Source organism: Cyclopterus lumpus, chromosome 13 (genome assembly GCF_009769545.1).
Source record: "Cyclopterus lumpus isolate fCycLum1 chromosome 13, fCycLum1.pri, whole genome shotgun sequence".
NCBI lineage: Eukaryota > Metazoa > Chordata > Actinopteri > Perciformes > Cyclopteridae > Cyclopterus > Cyclopterus lumpus.
Window position 1 is genome coordinate 10,561,551 of NC_046978.1, and position 20,786 is coordinate 10,582,336.

The following is a 20,786-nucleotide window of genomic DNA, read 5'->3' on the forward strand; positions in this document are numbered from 1 at the left end:
GGATCTACCGGCAACTCTCCCTGGTGGTCCCAACCTAGCGGAAGGAGACACATGCAGGGGAAAAGTGTGATTTGTGCGCGTCTCTTCAAAAGGCCAAACTCTGGACATTGAGTGCAGGGATGGCATCACTTGAGGTGTTCCTCTGTGACGACATGTGAATAAACCATACGATTTTTGTGCGCATTAAAAAGATTATTGTAAACGTTGCACTTGTAATGGGAGTTTCATTGCTGACGTGACAAATGGGGATACTGTCGGGATTCACCCTCATTGTCTGGCTAAGGTTCTCCCAAAAGTGTTGTTTCAGGTCAGAACGCTGCTGCCTGCAGAGACCCAATCAGAAACTTCACGCGCCTAATGCCAAAGCTATGCAAGAAATAGAAAAATACCTCCCTCCGATACTTAGGGAGGTATTTTTTTCTTGCCGCACACTTGAAAATTATAGGTTAAATGATAATTTGTATTTTTCCATCAACAGAGTCTGAATAATCACAATAATTTCAGGAGCACCGCCAAGTCTGTTGATTGCATTTACATTTATTTATTTATAAGTGAGCATAAGTAAATTGCGCAGGTTATGTTTCTTTTCCGATGCGGAGGCGGTTGCAAGCTTGACAAGGCTCCACATTTGTGGACTTCTCGCGTAGAAATGGACTTAGTAAAAAGACCGTCTGCTCCCTCCTTCACCTCCATCCCCTCTGCCGGTCCAGTTCCCTGGGTGCTTATCTTCTCGTTCAGCCGTGAATATGCTGCCCTGAAATTGGCTTGGCGAACAAGACACTAAAAATAGTGGGTTGGGTGACATTGATAATCTCTGCTAATGACACGTTAACAGTAGCTCGCTCCACAGCAGAGTGCTGGCGTTATCATGTGCAGCTGTCGAAAGCTGACAGCGTGCGCCCCGCACTGTCCTGGGCCGCTGGGTTCTGCTGATGAGTGCCACCTGAAATGTGGTGCGGGAATGTTGCTCATCCTATTTGGAAATGTGTAGTCCACTGATATAATGTGCCCCATTTTAACTCTCAAATCCAAGATGAGAAAGGTAATGACTATTCATGAGGAAATATTGTATTAGCTTTTTTTCCTTTCCCTCTCCTCCCCTCTCTCTCTCTCTCTCTCTCTCTCTCTTTTCTCCCTCCAGGCCTTTGTCAGCGCCAAGCATGAAGAGGACAAGGTCATTGTGTTTGACAGGGGACACGTGGTCTTTATCTTCAACTTCCACCCAAGTAAGAGCTTCCAGGACTACAGGGTGGCTGTAGAAGCTCCAGGAAAGTATCCTTTTCGGCCTCGACTGTCACTGTTCCCTCCTTTCAGATCTTCGGACATTGTTTCCACAGTGCACACTCGCTCTGCCTCTCAGAGGAATGACGTCTGTGTTAGCCACTTTTTTCATACGACGTGACTAATCTGTTGAACTTGACAAAACCACTAACTGTTATTTCAACCAAGTCCGTACATGTCTGTAAAAAAGATGGAAAGATGGGAATTCCATGATCCGAGTTTTGGGAAGGAAGGCGTTATGCGTGTGCAGCACGTTGGGCCAGAGTGAGGTAAAGCAGGTTATCTACTATTTGTTATATTCATGGTCCTCGGTGGATGACGTTGTATCAACTTTGGTTACCTTGTAACTTTTTACCTATCACCACCATTATGTCCATTATGTTCCACTACCACATTCTCATCAGATCAGCCGTACTTTCTAACCTTACAGTGCCACTAGTCTGGCTGTATAGATATTTAAAGCAATATTAAGTATTTTCTACAAACCGCGTGAAAAGACCAAAGCCAATTGCGCAATAGTCTGTCTTTTCATCAACTCAACTGGAAATGTTAATCTTTGAAAAACAGGTCATGATTTTTTTTTTTTTTTAAAAGGCTGATTAATTTCTTATTAAGAATAAAATAGTAGATATAAAATAGTTTTTAGCAAATGTTGCATTTGTGACAATTCTCAGCTCTGGATTTGAAATGCGAACCTTTTCACAGTGACCGTGTCCATTGAAAGTGGATCAGGGATCTCAAATGTGTCACACTTAAGTAAATATGATTCTTAAAGAGCTGTGCTTTTGATGTCAGTATTATCCGAGGCTAATACTTTTGTGATGTAATATCAGTCACGGTTGAGAGGATTTTGAGTCAGTTGTTCATGCAGGTGTTGTTATGCCATTGCAGAGAAATATTAGCAAACAAAGCAGTGATTCAGAAAGCGCTCTCTTTGGAGGTATTGGCTGTCTGTCCTCCCAGTGAGCAGCACAGAGAAATTTAACGAGTTCCACAGTTGTGATTACAGCAGGCTTAATGATCAGGGATGTGAAGGGGGACTGAAAGCTGACAGATTTGTATTTATTATAACGGTACATAATTCTCTTCTGGGGCCCACCGAAGCCACCGCCAACAGTTTGCCACATGGATACAAAGCTGTGTTTCTTCTTTTAGCTATGCTTTAAATAAAGTGATGGCGAGCCAAAACGGGGACAGAGTGTTAGTTTTCTCTGGATGCCCGCGGTTCAAATCCCTGCACATGAGCAATCCAGTCTCAAATGATGAGGATTCGATTGGCTGAAAACAAGGCTGTCAAACAGCAGTTGTTCCTCTGATTTCTGCATTTGTTTTTTTTGTTTCATTTAGATGGATACAGTGATGTTTCTTTCTAATTATAATAAATATAAAAAACTCTATAAAAAATGTAATGAAATACCCTAAATGACTTTTCTTCTTTTTTTTAACAATGATAACATTAACAAGCAGTATGTTTTATTACGCCTCCATTGAGGAACATTTTTTTTTCTAGTTATTACATTATCATGCAATTATTATAATACATAGTGTGGATGCTTAAGTTATAATGTCACAGACAGCCTGGGTATGAAGATTGTTTCTGAAAAAACAAAATTCTCCATTGCAAATGTTAATCAACAAGTTCAAATATAAAGACAATAAACATGAGACAGAACAATAAACATTTATTTATTTGTATTAAACCACAGAAGTAACCCCTAATCTCTTTAATATCAAGCGTTAATTTTGAGCTTGTTTGATGTGCAGTAATTGTGCTTTCTGCCTCTTGTATTTGGCTCTGCCTTCATGGGGTGAACCTTGGCACACCACTAATAGCCCTACTGCACAATGTCTGTAACATCGCGTTTGAGGGTTTATTTTCATTTAGATGGAGCCACATCTTTCCTCCTGGTGCTTCTTTTGATGTGTAAGGAGCGGCCTCCGACACTTGTGGGTTGAGAGGAAATGCAAATAAATGTGAGGGCAAAGCTCTGGCTGTCATTATACAGAGACGCAGTAAACACATAAAGGCAAATGTGCTGTGTGTGTGTGTGTGTGTGTGAGAGAGAGAGAGAGAGGAAGGTAAATGTGGCGTGCGTATGAGGAGATGCAGATCCTCCGATGGGAATGTGTGCAGAGGATCCAATTAGGAGAGAAGACGGATGAAAGTGCCACTCAGAGGCAGAGGAGGTAAACAAGACAAGCTCAAAGAGTCCAAAAGTGTTTTTTCATTACACACGGCTGTCATATACTTAAACTTTCTTCTACCTGTGAGGGTCAGGGATGTCACAGTGGAGCTCCACACCCACTGCGGTATCTGGCAAATAATGGCTGGATGCAGCTGACCATAGTGTGCACCACTGAAAATGGATCCAATACAGGGTGTTATGATACTCATCCATGTCATGATTAGATGCTGAGAGCAACTGCGTAGTATCGAGGGGTGGGAGGGGAGGTGGAGGAGTCAACCAAATACAGGACTGTTTGTCCAGGACACGGCCATTTGTCCTCTCAACCAATTGTGGCTCGTTAGTCACTCTGTAGTGGCTCGTTCGTGACTCTGTTGTGGCTCTGTATTGACTCGGTTGTGGCTCGGTAGTGACTCGGTTGTGGCTTGGTAGTGCTTCGGTAGTGACTCTGTTTGTGGCTCTGTATTGAACTCAGTTGTGGCTCGGTAGTGACTCGGTTGTGGCTCGGTAGTGACTCGGTTGTGGAGCGAGTCCGTCAAATTAACTTCAACTACACTCTTTTCCTAAACCCAAGTGTGTGGTTTTATTGCCTAAACCTAACTTCCTTTCATGGTGGAGGTTTATTTTGAAAAGACACTATGCATGAAAGGTGTTGAAACTGACACGTCCGCAACTGACACTAGAGGGGTACCTCGAGAGTCACAGATTGAAGCTTAGAACAAAAATAACTTGGATGCTTTGACGCGGTTCAGATGTGTTCCAGCTAAAGAGCTGCTGGTTTTATTGTTTGTGGTACAATGTAAAACTGTAAGTCTGCTGTTTTAACTTTCAGATAAATAACAACTCGGCTGCAATAGAGGCATCATCCCTCAGTACCGGGCCTTAGTTGAATTCACAGTGACTCTTCTTCCTCTTCACATTTTTAGACGAGCCTCTCTTTGGCTTCTCATTGTCCTCTTCTGAATTTTATTCTCTCCATGAAAAACTGGAGAGAACGCGAAGCTGAAAATGTTGGCCATTAAAATGCACTCAACGTGAGCTTTTTTCGACAGGCACTCAAACCATCCGTTTCCCGTTTTTGTCTGACTCGTGGTGGACGCATTCTTCAGGCACAGGGCTTTATCTTGGCTGGTTAGAGTATTTGAAATCCCAGTTGGATCCCGTCATGAAAGCTGTACCTGTCAGGGCAGATTGGTCTTTGATTTACATTGTGCCAAAAGGCAGTTGAGATTGTGTCAGGTCATCATTCTCCTCTTCTGTCTGAGCCGTTCCTTGAATGCCGTTTAGAATAATTCAACTACAGGTGCAGTGACACTAACAAACTTGAATAAAATGCACACAATTGTGTGCATGGATGACAATAATGTATGCTGATATTATCTAGAATGTACCAGACAAGGTTTCTAAAGAGATATGCATTTTTTATTATGTTTTTACCACCGCGTGCTGCAGGATGCTTGCTTGAGCAAAGTGACATTTACTTTTCTCTGCGGCGAGATATCATCCACAAACATCCTCATCAATCCAGAGGCTTAATCTGAAATCCAAATGTTGTCGTGTTCAAAGACAAATAGAGACGCTGCGTTTTATTTCTGGCCGTGAAGCAAAGTTACAGTTTATCATAACTTGGGTCTTATTTGTGTAGTTTTTGATCAAATGTATTCCGGTAATGATAATTCTGTACTCAGAAGAACAATTCCTCAATTTTGGAACATGGTGATATCAACGCAGAAGTGTTCTCGTCACATCATCTAATAGTCTACTTCAGACAGTCAAACACACAACGCTTTGACTTCAGCAGATTCATAACCACTCAACATAATTGGCACCCCCTCCAATCAATGAAATCCCTCACCTGAAACTAAATACATAAAACAGAACGGAAAGTTATCGAAACGTTGGTATGCCATGTAATGCACTACGACAAGTTTGGTCGGTGAAAGTTAATCCAAGATGTCGGTGTGTAAGCTGTGATGGATGTTAACAACGGACTAATAATTCATAATTTTCCCTTCATTTGGCTCACCCGAAGGTTTGTGTAAAACGTGTCGGGTCATTTAATTTCGTGCTTCTTGCTTCGTTTGGTAATTAACTTGCCAAATGCTACGGAAATGTACGAAAATAAGACCCATACTTTCATCATCCATTAGTTTGACCACTGAAAGGCTTTATAGTAGAGTATGAAATACATTATTTATTATGACCTCTGAGCCATCTAAAATAATGATTTTGATTCATTTTTCTTGACAAATTCATTAGAAGATGCTCATTTCTTTTTATGAAATGCATGACAATGGTCGGTCTCGAGCTCCCCAAACGTGTTCCATAACTAATCAACACAACAGCGATGACGTAACAAAGTTATGCTGATGGCTGGTAAAACAGCACTTTTAGGTGTCATGCTCTTACAAAGTGACGTAATCTCTTTTAATTTGAAACAAATAGTCTTTAAGTGTTGTCACTTTACATCAGTTTATGTAAGTTTCAGCGGAAGGTGGAAAGAAGTCCAGTCTGGGGGGGCAAGACGTGGCGTTTAGAATGCTTTCACATGCTTCAGATGGGCAAACGCATTCAGCTCAGCTCTTGTCAACAAGTCAACATCAGGTTGCTATTACTTCCATAAAGCCAGAGGAAAACGACAAGCTGATGGAGAAACTAAGTGGTGGCTCGGTCAGCAATCACGGTCATTGCCAGATTGTTTTCAGGTCATCAATGGCTCCAGCCATCAAGCTTCGGACTGCCATATTTTTGTTCTGCTCATTGGGAAAATCGATTGTGTTCTTAAATCATTCCCCTTTATTCACAAAGGACGTTATTGATTACAATACTTTACAGCTGCACAGCAAGCTGTTGTTGCCTCCGCCTGTAGCCACTAACAAAGACGTAATCGCTCTAAGCCTCCAACTACCAATTTGTGCTGGTTCTCGCTTCCTTGCAGAGAAGTTTGCCAAAGAACTCTGAATTACTGTCACGATGCCTCATTTCCACAGCGCTCTGCCTCACCCACATGCACTCTTCCTGTGCACATGCAATCCACATGACTGGAAATGCACAACACGCTGTGTGAGGGAGCACTGCAGTGTTACTTACTCTCAATCAGGTATTGGAAAGTATTTACACTGCACAAACGTATCCCATGCACTGTTAGAATTGGCCAAACTCAAGGTTTTTATTGTTTGTATTGGGAAGATTAACCTTTTGAAATAACATACATGCTCACTTTCCCAGAAGCTCTTTAACCCTTGGGAGAATATTTCCATATTCGTTCGATAAATATCGTACAGCCAAGCAGAATGAGTTTGTTCTGTCAATAAAACGGCAGAGATGTGGGGGAGGGGGTGTTCCTCCTCAAGAGAAACATGGAGCAGCGCCTCTTTTTGAATCATCACTCTCAAAGCAGACACGGAGGCAGCAAAAGCAGATATTCCCTGGCTCTGGGGCAGAATGAGGCAGGGTTTGAGGATCACACTCAAGCGCCACAATATCGCCTATTGGGAGATCAGGTGATTATTCAGCCAGCCAATTAGGGAGCTGTTTACACGTCTGCTCCTCTCTCCTGGTGTTTGTTACAGTACCACTCCTTAGAGCTCCTGTTCCTTAGAGACGGGAGTAAAAAAAATGTACTGCGCAGATGTTCGTGGGTATTTACATTATACATCAGGGTGTACATGAAGGCTACTAGACGAAAACTGTCAAGAATATATGTTTATGTACATACTTGTCAAAGTGCACTTTCTCGCTTTTTAAATTCGGTTCTTAAAGTGTCTTTCATATTTTTTGCTGACATTAATAACGACCTTGTAACTGATTCCGACATCCATCCCTTTTTTGTTTTTGTCAAGCAACAAGATGGGAACTGTGCTAATGTCCATCAGTTTAAGAAAGGGAGGAGGGGTTTTCGTTGTTTCTTCAGACAGATTTTGGGAGGATTAGAGAAATACAGACTACTAATGTCATATCTAAATTGTGAGGAAAGAGTCCTAATATGACATTATTAGTCCGTATTCTCCAATTCTCCCTGCTGTAGAGCAAAACAAATAATGCTTTTGGGAAAAGGTGGATGTATACTGAAGCTCTCCCTGGAGCATATGGCATGATTCACATATTATATTTCATGCAATGTCTTCCCAACTCGGTTCCTCCTCAAGAACGCACACATTTTATGAGACTGCGTTAATGTTATTATGAAGGCATCAGTCAGCTCTTTGTTGTCTGAGCATCCTTCTTTAGAAGCATGGCGGATGACAAGGGGTTATTTACATGTTACGTTGTACTTTGTCTGGGTGCATTTGTAGGGATTTGCTCTCAGTTTGACATTAATGAGTTATTTTTCTTAATCTGTGTCAAAAAAGCTTAATTACACCGCCGTGATTCAAAAAATAAAACACCAAAAGGTCCTAGATGAGTGGATACTTTTACGGGCCGGTGTATTTGTTGTCAGTTGTATGGATGACTTTTTTGATTAAATCATTATTTATGCAGTGAAGTGGATAAATTAGACAGGCAGGCAGGATGGCTGAATCACTTTTGTATTTATGTTCATTTCAGCCAGCGTTCTCTTTGTCTGTTAGGGCTCCGCTCTGTCACTTTGTAGTGCCGCGAAGGGGAGATGAATGCTGATGGATGCGAGTATTTCAATGAATATAAACCAGCTGAGCACTGCTAAACCAAGTCTGAACACCAAAAGCACTGGTAATAAAACCTTCTCCTCTGCTTCTTACGTCTTAAATCTTATAATCTAGTTTCCCAGTGCTATTGCGCCTTAACGTCAATCTTTGTCAGATACAAAATCAAGCTGGATTCGGATGAGGATCAGTATGGAGGTCACGGACGGCTGGACCACAACACAGAGTTCTACACAGAGCCGCGGCCCTTCAACGGCCGCCCCAACTCCATGCAGGTAATTCTTCAAAGGCCATCTTTTGTCGTCAGCGAGTACTCCAAACATAAGTCCCAGGCCATTGTTGTCGAGTTCAGTCTCAAGACCACTTTAATGCTGTATCACCATCCCCACTCTGCATACTAATTTTAAACATTGTTGGACGATGTTGTACATTCACGCTGAAATGGTGACACAATTAAGTGTGCTCAGAAATGTCAGTATTCATACTAAATGATTTTGGAGTGTGCTGTTGAAGGACACCATTGTCCCGCAATGCAGTGCACATATGCAGTCGAGGAGCTGCTCCCGGCTAAAGAAATACAAAAAGCAGCTGTGGGTGGTGATGAGGCGGCTGCAGAAGTATGTCGGAAAATGCAAAGTGTGGGGATTTAAACTTTAGACAAACATTTGTATTTATTCTTTTTTGCTTTGTTGTGTCTAAATATATATTTTGCCTGTTGCATTACCAAGTCATTACAAAAGCTGCATTCATTTCTTAAGTATTAATACCTGTGTTTGTTGCAGGCTGTTTAGACATAGCTTTAATCTTGCATACTTTTTTTAACATTTCAGACATTTTGACAGGTGTCATTAGAAAAGCGCTTGATGATTGCATTCTGTCAGAACATATTTGGACTTAACGCAGCAAGAAAGGCACATGGAGTGACTAATAGCCTTAGCAATGACTCCGTTCCATAAAAGTATCCCAGTAAACCACACCAACGAGTACCTGGACTCTGACACTGGTACATTAAATCATAAAACGGCATTCATTTGTGTTATTAGTTGCACACGTAAGACTCCATTAAGTGTGTATCTGGAGGATTAATATGTATATCCACGAGTCAACAGATGAATCATCCCCGGTCGACACCAGCATATCTTCCCGGAGGACTTTCACAATGTAAACATTAATAAACATGAGATGGTTACTCTATGCTGACCTTCACATCCTGATATATCAAATGATTATCTTTCAGACCTCTAGCTTTAATTTCTGAGGACGCACACAAACAACGCTCTGTAGAGACACAGGCTTTACATTGTAGCCGCAAGGAGGCTGTGACTCTTCTTATGAGTAACAAATCCTCTCATTAGAAAATATAATATTTTGTCTGCAGCACTAGTGCCAACTGTTAACGTATAATGCTTGCCTGTTTTACAGCGGTTTAGTGCTTTCCTTTCATGCATGGAAAGGTGGTGTACACTCAACCTGCTTGTAGCAATTACAAAGTATGATGAAATAGCTGTCAGTGTATTAATGTTTTGTCCTTTTAATGTTTCGTCTTTGATTTCATGAATCAATTTAATTAGCTTGAAATGGAGTTTGTAGCAAGGACCCTTCCGAGCCATTCTAATGAGGTTTAAGTGTGTTGTCATGAAAGAGGGTTGCCTGTTCTGGCAAAAAGCCACCATGTCCCTGGTCTGGGCCTCTCAGCTTAACCACTGCTCTGATTTTAGTATCTTCCTCATTAATACGATTAGCTTTTAATGCAGAACCCAGAAAATGATCAAATATGCGGCTCGCTATGTCTATCATATCCATTATTTGTGAATATCTTATGTGGCATATATGCATTTTACTCATGCTGGCAGTTATCCTGGAGTCATTGCGCGTTGTGTGAATCTGATATCTGATTCAGATTCCCTGGCAAACAATGTGCATTATTCATGTTGTTAGAACTTAACCTTTTTATGTGTACGCCTCTTAAACTCACCCGGCATCATGGAGGGGAGAATAATATGTGGGAGAATTAACCACTGGGCTTCCATCATGGAGACGGCTTTAGGCGAATAGCACGAAATAGGTCGGTCCTAGAAAGAAGCACTGGTATGCATTTAAGTAAGTGTGCTTGAGGATCTTCCTCATGTTTGCCTCCTCTTTTTTCTTTTTCTTGATGTAATTCTTGCTCGATCAAAACGCTGAAAGGCAATAGGATGTTTATGAATAAGGTCAGGGATGAATTAGTGAGGATCAGCACTGATACCCCAACACTCCAACTGTAACTAGGCTGATTGCGTGTGTTAGATCTTATGTTAATGAATGCAATTAATGCTTGAGGATAGTGACGTCTGTGAAGTGGTCTGCACAGTCATCATCTCGCTCCGTGGCGTTTCAGTTTGTTTAGTCAAATAATAAATATCTCGAGGCAGTGCACTTCAGCTGTGTCAGTTGGTACCAGAGATGACATGGCACCTGAGAAGGTGTTTGTTTACCTGAACTCAACTTGAACCTCTTCAGATCAATACTGAAAGTGTTGCACTTAATGTACGGAGGATATTGCTCCGCATGTATATTAGGAGTTGGACGGAGCACTTTAATGCATCAAAAATGTGTTTGGAAACACTCACACCGCCATTAAGAGCCTCATTTCAGCATTATTTAACCTTTTTTAAAAGCCTCTTCCCTCCTCATGCAGACAGTTATCCTCCATCGTATTAACTTAGGTTTCGTCAGATGAGGACTCAAATTCCACATTCTCTTAAATCTCTTATTAATTCAAACACCACGGCTTCAGCCACGTCCCTCTTGGCCAAAATGTGAAGTTTAGTTAACAAGTCATCTGCTAATGTTGGCACCATCATGGAGTAATGGGGAATGAAAGGGAGTGAGAGGACCGGGGCCAACAGGGTGGGGGACCCTTCTGCACATACTGTAACTCCTCCACAGTCTCCCTCATAGAGATTTGCACAGGAAGCCTGTGGTCTTGCATAAGGATGCTGCTTCTTCTCTTCCTCCTCCTCCTCACACCTACCTGGTTATGACAAGAATAATCAGATAAGAGCCTCTGCCGGGGCTGCGAAAGGTGCCCACATCGTCCAGGTTTTATTTAACAACTGTTGCTTTTAAAGTCTGCGCAAACTTCTTCTCTCCTGTCCTTTTAATGGGTCCGACAGTTCTCCAGCATCCTTGTTACTCAGCGATGATGCACTCCCTGTGTATACCACTTGTGTGCCTCCTCAGTCCTCAGAATGCAGATGCACACAATTGGATGAAGCCAGCAGAGTCGCGCCCTCTGTTTACAGATGTGGTCCTGGACTTGCTGTGTAACATCTGATTAACTCTTTCTCTCTATTATAAAACAAATCAATGGAGAGAAAAATCATGCACCTCCTGAAAACAAACCAACAAGAACAAAATGGAAGCTGTAAGAAGTGAAACCGATGGTTCGACAGTGAGTACAGAGGAATGCTGCTAATTAAACGTTTACATGACAGTATACAGTACTTGGATCGCTTAAATTACATAAAAACGAAAAAACGGTTCATAAGTCTTAATAATGGCTATATTGTGAATTAATATAACATTAATTAATTAAGCTATTAGTTAGGACAGGCCACATCAGCATCATGGCTGCCATCAAATGGTTGGTTGTAACTGTAACGCTGTATTTTTTTGTCACAGTTGAGACAAAACTCTGGTCCAACAAATAGTGAGCTGCTAAGAACATGTGTGACAGATGTGGTCTGGGGCAGTGGTTCTCAATTGGTGTGGTTCTCAACTGGTCTGGGGCAGTGGTTCTCAATTGGTCTGGGGCAGTGGTTCTCAACTGGTCTGGGGCAGTGGTTCTCAATTGGTCTGGGGCAGTGGTTCTCAATTGGTCTGGGGCAGTGGTTCTCCACTGGTCCGGGGCAGTGGTTCTCCACTGGTCCGGGGCAGTGGTTCTCAACTGGTCCGGGGCAGTGGTTCTCAACTGGTCTGGCTGGGATCCCCCATCACCCCTGAATGACAAGCCGAGACCCAAATCGATGAACATTGTCAACTTCTCAAATTGATGTAATAAAAAGATGGTGCCGTTTGAACCTGAGAGTTCAGAATGTAACTTATGGCTCACTCTCTGACTTGTAGTGCAGTATTGGTTGTTATAGGTTCAGTGCCTTGAGGAGCAGCTTTTATCCACAAACTCAAAATTAATTAAACAACAAGTTTTCAAAAGTCAAAAAGATTCAAGTATACAACATTATTTTTTCTTCTGATTAGCTTATTGGTAGGTAAATACTGAAACACATTAAGCAGCACTCACTTCAGCCTTAGTGTACCACTGACCTAGACCTGAGTCTGGAGGAATTCATAATGGGAGAACTGGGGATGTTTTTTAATACAAAGTCAATGCACAGTGTGTGATTAGAAAAATGCGCTTCATTGACGCATGCTGAATGTTTTAACTCGGGCGAAACATGTGTGTGTGTTAAAGCCAATCAGCGTTGAGATGCTCCGCCTGACATCACTGACGTCATCCAGACTGTTCCTGGAGTTTCTGGAGAAGCTGTGTGCGGCTACGGATAATATAATATATAATATTAATATTATGAACCCAGACACGAGGGCTTCATGGTCTGACGTTTGTGGGACTTGCACAACATGTACAAATAGTGGTTATTTCTTCCATGGTGGAAGGCGGTAATGAACTGTTTCCATGGCAATAAGCCACGCCTTCTCTCCGGCTCTTCTAGCGCGAATGATCACAAATTGTCTAGCGAGTAAAGCAACGCGATAGTTCGCTTCTCTTTTTGGTGTGAGAGCTGCATGGAGGAGAGTGAACAGACGGCACTCTGCTGCAGAAAAAATTACCTTCAAAATAAAAGCACAGGGTTGATTTCTTACTTTTTTTTTAAAGAAAAGGCGATCATATGTCTTTCAAGCCGTCGCGAGCTGCATAAAATAACGTGGCTGGCCGGATTCGGCCTTGTGTTTGACACCTGTGAGTTAGGACTTATACATTCTTTTATAAAAGGTGGCTTATTTAGAAGTGGTACCAAAAGATGTATTCTTGACAAATCACATTTTACCTTTACATTTTAACATTTGTTGTTAATTAATTTAAGTGCTATAAGTTTTTTAAAGTACCGTCTATACCTAAGATGAAAAAAAGACTGAATCTGAGCCCCCCAGCAGAACTAAAATTGCACTTTTTATGTTTAGTTTGTTTGCACACGTTTTAGCTCAGTAATTGACCTCTGCCCTTCCATTCACTGTGTTCCATCTCTCACCGCTCTTTAATGCCATTGTGGTTTTTTTGTATACGGTGTGATAGTAGTTTAATTTAATCCATAGTTATATGAATATAGTGCATGTTTGGACAGCTTCCCATGAAGCTGAATAAAAAAGATGAAAAATATTCTCTTTTTTATGCAAATAACAAAATGCAGCTAAGCCTTCATCTGATTGAACTGACAGCTTGATTTACTCAGCAGGTCATTTCATGAGAATCTCACACATCAAGGGCTACTGCTATTGAACGATTACAATTTATTCATTTTGCAAGACCAAAACTTAGTGTAGTCAGGGACAACAACTATGTGAGAAAATGGGTTTTAGGTTTAACCTTGTTTGGTAATTGTCACATTTACAGTTTTGTTTGAGTGTTCTAATGTCAAAGACATAACGCTAAGAAACGCTGATGAATAATTAGGCGCTTCAGAACCTTTGGATAAACTTTGCATGCACCAAAGGGCCTGTCTCCTTTGACAGTTTCACAAAAAGAAATTAAGTGAGGAAGAAAAGGAAAGTCAGGGAAACGTAGCAGGCTTGTAGCAAATCATCAAAAGATGTACATTTCCATCAGAAACATCTAAGGCATGCTGTTGAAGTGTGAACTTACATAGTAAAACTGTGACAGTACGATGAGGGCCTGCACATACAAATATATACGACTAAATCCTCTTCCACACACTGGTATACTGTATGAAAGACGTACACAGGTACTGTACACAGGTACTGTAGTTGTGAGGATACATTTACAGTATGTGAAACGGGTCACGGATGAGTTTTGATTGTTTCGCCATTTATCTATCTTGTGTCAGGTAAAACCCCATTTTTAAGATGTCTGTACTAAAGTCTGCAGTTTACAGGAAGATTTACACTGTCGGACAATTCCGCCTACTAATTCAGTACATGTCCTCAAAACATGCTTTACTTCCTCTTCATCTCTTTTTCTTTTCTTTTTTTCTTGTTTTTGCAGCTCTGATATCAACATTTGGAAAAAATTGCCAGATTAGCATAGGTTCTGTTGTACAGTAACTGCTGCTGTTAGGTCTGAAATGTGGTTCATGCAAGTCTGGCGGTGAAGTGATAAACACCTACTCCAAATGACTCATCAGAAAGCAGCAGAGGTTTTATGGAAATATTCAGAAAAATCCAGTCAGATGCTCGACCAGGGTTGCTTGTTGTGCATCGCCTTCTAAAAGCGTTGGCAGCAGTATGTGTGCTACACTGATGAAGATTGTGTGGCATTAATACTGGGTGACTGGATGTGTGAGCTGAATCGCATCACAACACTGGAGGTTAACCAGGAATGTGAAGTCATTAGCGCTGAGGACAACGCTGGGTTTCTCATGTGAAAATATGACTGTCATTTGTAACTGAAAGTAGTCTCCATTTAGGGGCCGTTTGGACATGCAAAGGGTCCCTCACACCACCTGTTGTTGTTGTTGTTCCCTTGTTGTTGTGTGTCTCTTTGTAGTCCACGTGTCTCTTTGTGGGCATTCTGCATCACTTCGGGGTTATTTTGTGTTACTTTTGTGGTAGTGTTATGTCCCTTTTGTGGTGATTCTATAGCTCTCTGTGACCATGGTGTGTATATGTGTGGTAGTTGTGTCCCTTTTGTGGTGTTCTAGCTCTCTGTGACCATGGTGTATATGTGTGGTAGTTGTGTGTCCCTTTGTGGTGGTTCTATGTCTCTTTGTGACCTTGGTGTATATTTTTGTTGTGTCCCTTTGTGGTGGTTCTATGTCTCTTTGTAACCAGCTTGTGTATAATTGTGGTAGTTTTATGTACCTTTCATGATGGTTATATCTCTTTGTGACCATTTAGTTTCTATTTGTTGTAGTTGTGTGTCCCTTTTGTTGTGGTTCTATGTCTCTTTGTGACCATTTTGTGTTCATTTGTGGTAGTCCTATGTCTCTTTTGACCACTTTGTGTCTCTTTTTGGTCGTTCTGTATCTCTTTCTGGTCGTTTTGCTTCACATTGTGATAGTTCTGTGTCCCTCTGTGGTGGGTCTATGTCTCTTTGTGATCATTTTGTGTATATTTGTGGTTGTTCTCTTTGCGGTAGTTTTGTATTTCTTTGTGGACATTTTTCTGTCTCTTTGTTGTCGTTTTGCTTCTCTTTGTGGAAGTTTTGTATTCCTTTGGTGTGTCACTGTTCAGCAAAGGTTACAAAGGCTTTAAATTGCATTACCACAAAAAGATGATGTGGCATCAAAAAAAAAGGTTGCAAACTTGATGTTCACTGCGTTGGATTCAACAGCTCACACAAGTTTCAGGGTGCTATTATTGTGTGGAAATAAACAAATTTAATTCTGGAGCAGAGAGAGAAATGAGTTACAATTGCTCAAATGATTAGCTGAAATATGAAGTCATGTAAGTAAGTAAGTAAGCTATACTTACATTCACAGATTGATTTAGAATGTGTCAATATTGCTATCTACTTGGTGGAAATAAAAGCTGTTGACATATTCCAGGTTAGGCGCAGTGGTAGCTTTTGTCTAAACAGGTGCAATGATTTATTTGGCCTTCCCTTCTCTCTGCGGTGCTTCTGCATGGAGACTCTCCCACTGCGACTGTTTAATTAGTCACCAATGTCAGTGTTTCAGTGCCGTGCCGCTCGACTCCCTCGGTGACAAACTGTTGCCAAAGAAACACATCCGCTCAGATCCTCTGATGCCGAGGGGCGGCTTGGAGAGTTCAGGGGGTGATTGAATTGTTTACAGTTCTGCACTCTTTTTCAGTTTTTCTGTTGGGAGATATAGCATCATTTATGTCTGCTTGGCTTTTCCTTTGGCATACATCTGAAATGACTAATGTTACAGAGTGTCTCCTTGCCTCCAAACGACACTGTGAATATCAAAAGGATTGATCAAAGACTTTATTAGCTACACCTCTCCAAAATAACACCCGTACTACGATTTCTTTGTACTTGGTGTGTTTATATAAGAAATCTGACATTTGCAGGCTTGGTTCCTTCTTTTTTTCTTCAGTGTGCTTAGTTTTTGCTGACATGTTTTTTTTCTTCAGCCCACCAAAACCCAGGAGATACTCACAGGTCGGCTTTTTCCCACTGGCAGATTGTATCTTCAGAGGATCTCAAGTTTACAGCTGATGCAACGCCAACATATAGAGATGATAAAACACACAGTAATTGCATTGACTACAGAGTTCAGAATGGAAAATTATGATTATTTTTCTTTTTGGCCCCACACTTATGGCTCATTTGCGGATTGTTCACTTGAACTCGGAAGCTTTGAATGCTATACGATTTTAATGAATTTGAGCGGATTAAGTCACAGCTGAACAGGAAGTTCTGGAGAACCGGCTCAGACACAACTTTAAGCTGCAGATCTGCTGACTCCAGTGCCACCCAGAGGTCTTACTGTTGCTGCAACTCTGTCACACTTTGATTATACTTCTCTAACCTTGGCACTCCTCTTCAAACACGGCCGTGGTGTTTGTCTACTGTCTGCTCTGGAGAGGTTTTTTTTTTTCCTGCTCCGATCTGAATATCCATCTAAATACAAGCCCCCTCCGCTTCCCTGTTCCCCGTTTTTTTTCTCCTCCCCTTCATGTGGCCGTCATGTCGACCTTGATTGTGAGAAGCAATCACGCCTGATTATCGAGGCACCGCCAAGGGCTTCCGTGTCTGACTTCTAAAGAAGTAGAAACGTGAAGATTTAATAATTTTCCAAAATTGGTGATCTTGTTAGCATCATTAATCTTCAACTGTCAACTCACTTTTCTCCCCACTTGCTTCCCTCCCTTTGTCTCTCTTTCTCCCTCAGGTCTACATCCCCTGCAGAACAGCTATTGTCCTGGCCAACGAGGAGATAGATCACTGTTATTAGAGGATGATTGTCTCCACAGAGACCAGGATCGAGAATGGATTCCAACCTCAAACTGAGTGTTAACAATCACCTTCATCTTAAAGTGTCAACCTTGCACACCACCCAAACCCACTTTTTGCGTTTTGAGTCTTTTTCTAAATGGGGAGAGAAAGCATTGTGAGCTTTTCTGTTTTCAAACTCCATCTGCAACCATAGATGCTGTGTAACCCTATTCACTACAGATTGGTCTATTTGGGAAGCGTCCAACCTAACCAGCAGCTAGATGCTAAAACTTAAAACCCTGCCGAGTCCTTCCACCACTAGCCAGCAGCCATTTATAGGCTCCGTTGAATTTGGCATGCCATCTGAAACACATGACCGGCGACAAAGGGAAGCAATTAATCAAGCATGATGAAAGCTCAGAGAAATCAAGAATATTTCAGAATGTCATGCATGTTGATAAACGGTCTACTTGGTTTAATTATATTGTATTCAAAACACAAATGATGTTGTCAAAGACACAAGGAGATTTACTGTATTACCATTTACATTGGAATTCAAAATGTCCAGGTATTTCATCACTGGTGAAACATCTTTCCTAATTTGCATTTTGGGACCTTATACGTATAAGAATATTGCAATTTGCACAAAGTAATAAGCTGCTTTGAATTATTATACTTTTAATGGGCATCTAAAACAGTTGTGTTGGAATGTTATTGGGAGCATTTATATGGTTATTTATGGCCCTGTTATTTAGCCAGTAATTTGCAGCTAAAGCAAAGTGATAAAATCATCTATTTGGGATTGTTCACGGTGCGTTGCATAATGCAAAAGTAAAAAATTTTTTTGCTGAATTAAACAGTTTTTTCTTCCACTTAACACAAAGTAAAGCATGGGGTTCTCCCACAGTAGGTCCCATTAGAGTAGTTTATGTCGTGCATTTCACTAAATTCTTCGTAGTACTGAAATAGGTTGGTACTGGTGATGAGCACATCATTTTGTGTGGGTTTTACTAATATGACTCACACACCCGACGACTTTAAGATGCATGCATGTGCACCGTGTTCATTAGATACTGGAGAACTCCTTTTGGGATCATTTCAGGGACCTAGACGGAGCCTAAATTCATGCAGATTGACATGTGCCTCTCCCAATTAGCTCAGGCGTTTGTGGCTCTTGTCTCAGCACACTCGATGATTGAACATCTCAAAGAACAGCTGCAAAGCTCATCCTGTGTTCCCCATAGCTGTTATGTGTGGAGATTATCCATGAACTAAAACTGATGATAGGTGACTGTTTTTGTGACTGCAGAATTCAACCCAACATGTCATTAAAGTGGTGTTTCATACCAAAGGATTCATCTTTTGAAATTATGTTTCGCAAAAGACTGATAATTGATCTGTCTCCAGCCTTTATGTTCTTATTTTTTCCAAAAGGTCCCCTGTTTTCCATATGAATGGATTTCTATTGGACAACTTTCAGTATTCGCTGCACGTTTTATCAAAGCAATACTGTTAGAAGTGAAACCAGAGCTGATTTTGAGCTTCCCAGATAAAAGCTAACAATTTGATTCACTGCCATGGATACTGTAATGCTGTGATCCACACCTTCTGCATTAGCACAGATTCTCAGCCATTTAAGCTGTGTACTGTAGCATATGGCAGGTTTTGATCTTTATTTTTATATTCAGGACCATCCACCTGTGTTTAGCCAAAAGTATCAGGAACATGTCATTTCTTTTTGTGTTTCATTCAAAAAAGCCTTTTTCAACCCCTCGAAAAGTGGAAGACTGGATCACTGCATACATTTCGAGCAACGAGGTTGCGATTGATGTGGAGTGTTTAATCATCCCTCCGCTGACCCAATGTCATTGTCTTTTTACCACCGCCAACAGGAATTGTCTGCATTTGGTCTCATAAGTAAAATTGATGTCTGATACACAGTAACTATTGCTGCATATTTCTTTCATTATTACTAATGATAATAAATCAGTGCCTGTCGGGCCACAAGAAAAATCGTGGATGAACTAGACGTGCAATCTGACTACTGATTCTGTCCCATCACACACTTCTGTGCGTATGTGAGTAGGTAGTACTGGACCAGACTTTAATAAGGAAAGCCCTGAAGTGTTTGGGATGACAAAAGTAGGACTAGCACACTGCATCCCAGAACATAAAGTTTCAGTTTCCATTTGGTGACCAGGAACGCTCTGAAATGTTGTTAGGGGACCATACAGAGCCACCGCCTCAGTGGGTCCCACTACCTGATGTAAGGGGGATGAAAGACGACTCATCAGACCATAATACTTCCATTTCCTAGGCATCCTCACTTTGTACTACTTCGTTCACTGGCAATGACCAGCAGTTTGGGAAGAACGCTGTGGTCCTTTTTGAGGCTGTATTTCTTTGTAGTGTGTTTTTATTTATTTATTATTGTTCCTGGTTTCCACTTAGAACAGATGTTCTAGGTTCTGGATGACTCACTTGGTTTAGGAACATATTTCCAAGTGGCATAACATGTCTCATGCAGCTTTCAGTCTCTTTACTGTCAAGTATCTAATCCCCACCCCTCAAGAAAACCTTCTGGCCATTTCCAAATATGTCTCTCAGTAACTTTACGAGTATTCATGTCCTACCACAGGGGATGGCTTGTACAATATAATGCAGTTCAATCCAATTACCATGCAAATTTGTTCGCAGTAGACAAAATAACAGAAACACCCGAGCATGTCTCAACACCACCGCTCAACTTGCCAGAGTTAAATCTGAAACCGTTGCATCAAACTGAACTGAAAGCTTCACCGTCTTAGATGTTGCACTGATATAGGGGTTGAGTGCAGCCCCTGTAGATACCCAGGACATGGCTGATGTACTGTAGCCTACCTAAAAAGATTTTATAAGTAGCCCTGAAAGCACAGAGCGCATTCTGTGTTGTAACAGTTTGTCTGTTTATATTTCTTATGGGCTCACCAGCATACAGATGCCTGCGGGCGAAGATCCTGGAGAATGCAATATTGTCAAAGTCAGAATTGGGGCTCTGACATGCACAAAGAAGATGTTTTCAGAGTTCGACCCAGGTGACTGCACAAGTCAGCTGGGAATTTCACCATGGAGGCTGCTGCAGCTTCAATACAAATGCCTGTGATTGTATTATATTCTGTCACTTGAGCTTTCCAATGCAGGCTTAGGTCGAGACAAAGTTAGAAATTTGAAGTCAAAGGTTCTCAACGCGACATTCAGAGCGTTAACACAGCGAGCAGCTATTTGCTATGTAAAGATATAGAGGAGTAATATCCGAGCGTATGTCTACGCAGCCACGCCGGCCTTGCGTGCGTGTTAACTTTATGTTAATGCGTGTGAGTGTGCCCGCGGTGCAATGCAACAACGGTGGTGTTATGATCGCATTAACCCCGCCCACCGGTGCCCCCTCAGGTCAACACTGTTAACTCTGTCAGCACTGTTAGCTCCTAGTCGCCAGCTTAACCGTAGCCATTTGTTAGGAGCGGTGGGGAGTGACACGGTAAGTTCTGAATTTTTAATAACATTAATAAGTGAACTGTTTGCAGATCATATAGCAGGTTATCTGCTGGTATGAAAACAAACAATACATCCTTTTGG

The 20,786-nt window shown here is 41.4% G+C and overlaps 1 protein-coding gene across 1 annotated transcript in view; it reads left to right on the plus strand.

Moving 5' to 3' along the window:
- Window positions 1-19,195, plus strand: part of gbe1b (glucan (1,4-alpha-), branching enzyme 1b) — an 82,690-nt gene extending 63,495 nt beyond the window's left edge. The window contains exons 14-16 of the mRNA XM_034548437.1: window positions 1,142-1,272; window positions 8,250-8,367; window positions 17,128-19,195. Of these exons, the coding sequence (XP_034404328.1) occupies window positions 1,142-1,272; window positions 8,250-8,367; window positions 17,128-17,190 (312 nt within the window). The 3' untranslated portion in view covers window positions 17,191-19,195. The remainder of the gene's footprint in view (window positions 1-1,141; window positions 1,273-8,249; window positions 8,368-17,127) is intronic.
- Window positions 19,196-20,786: the final 1,591 nt, after the last annotated feature.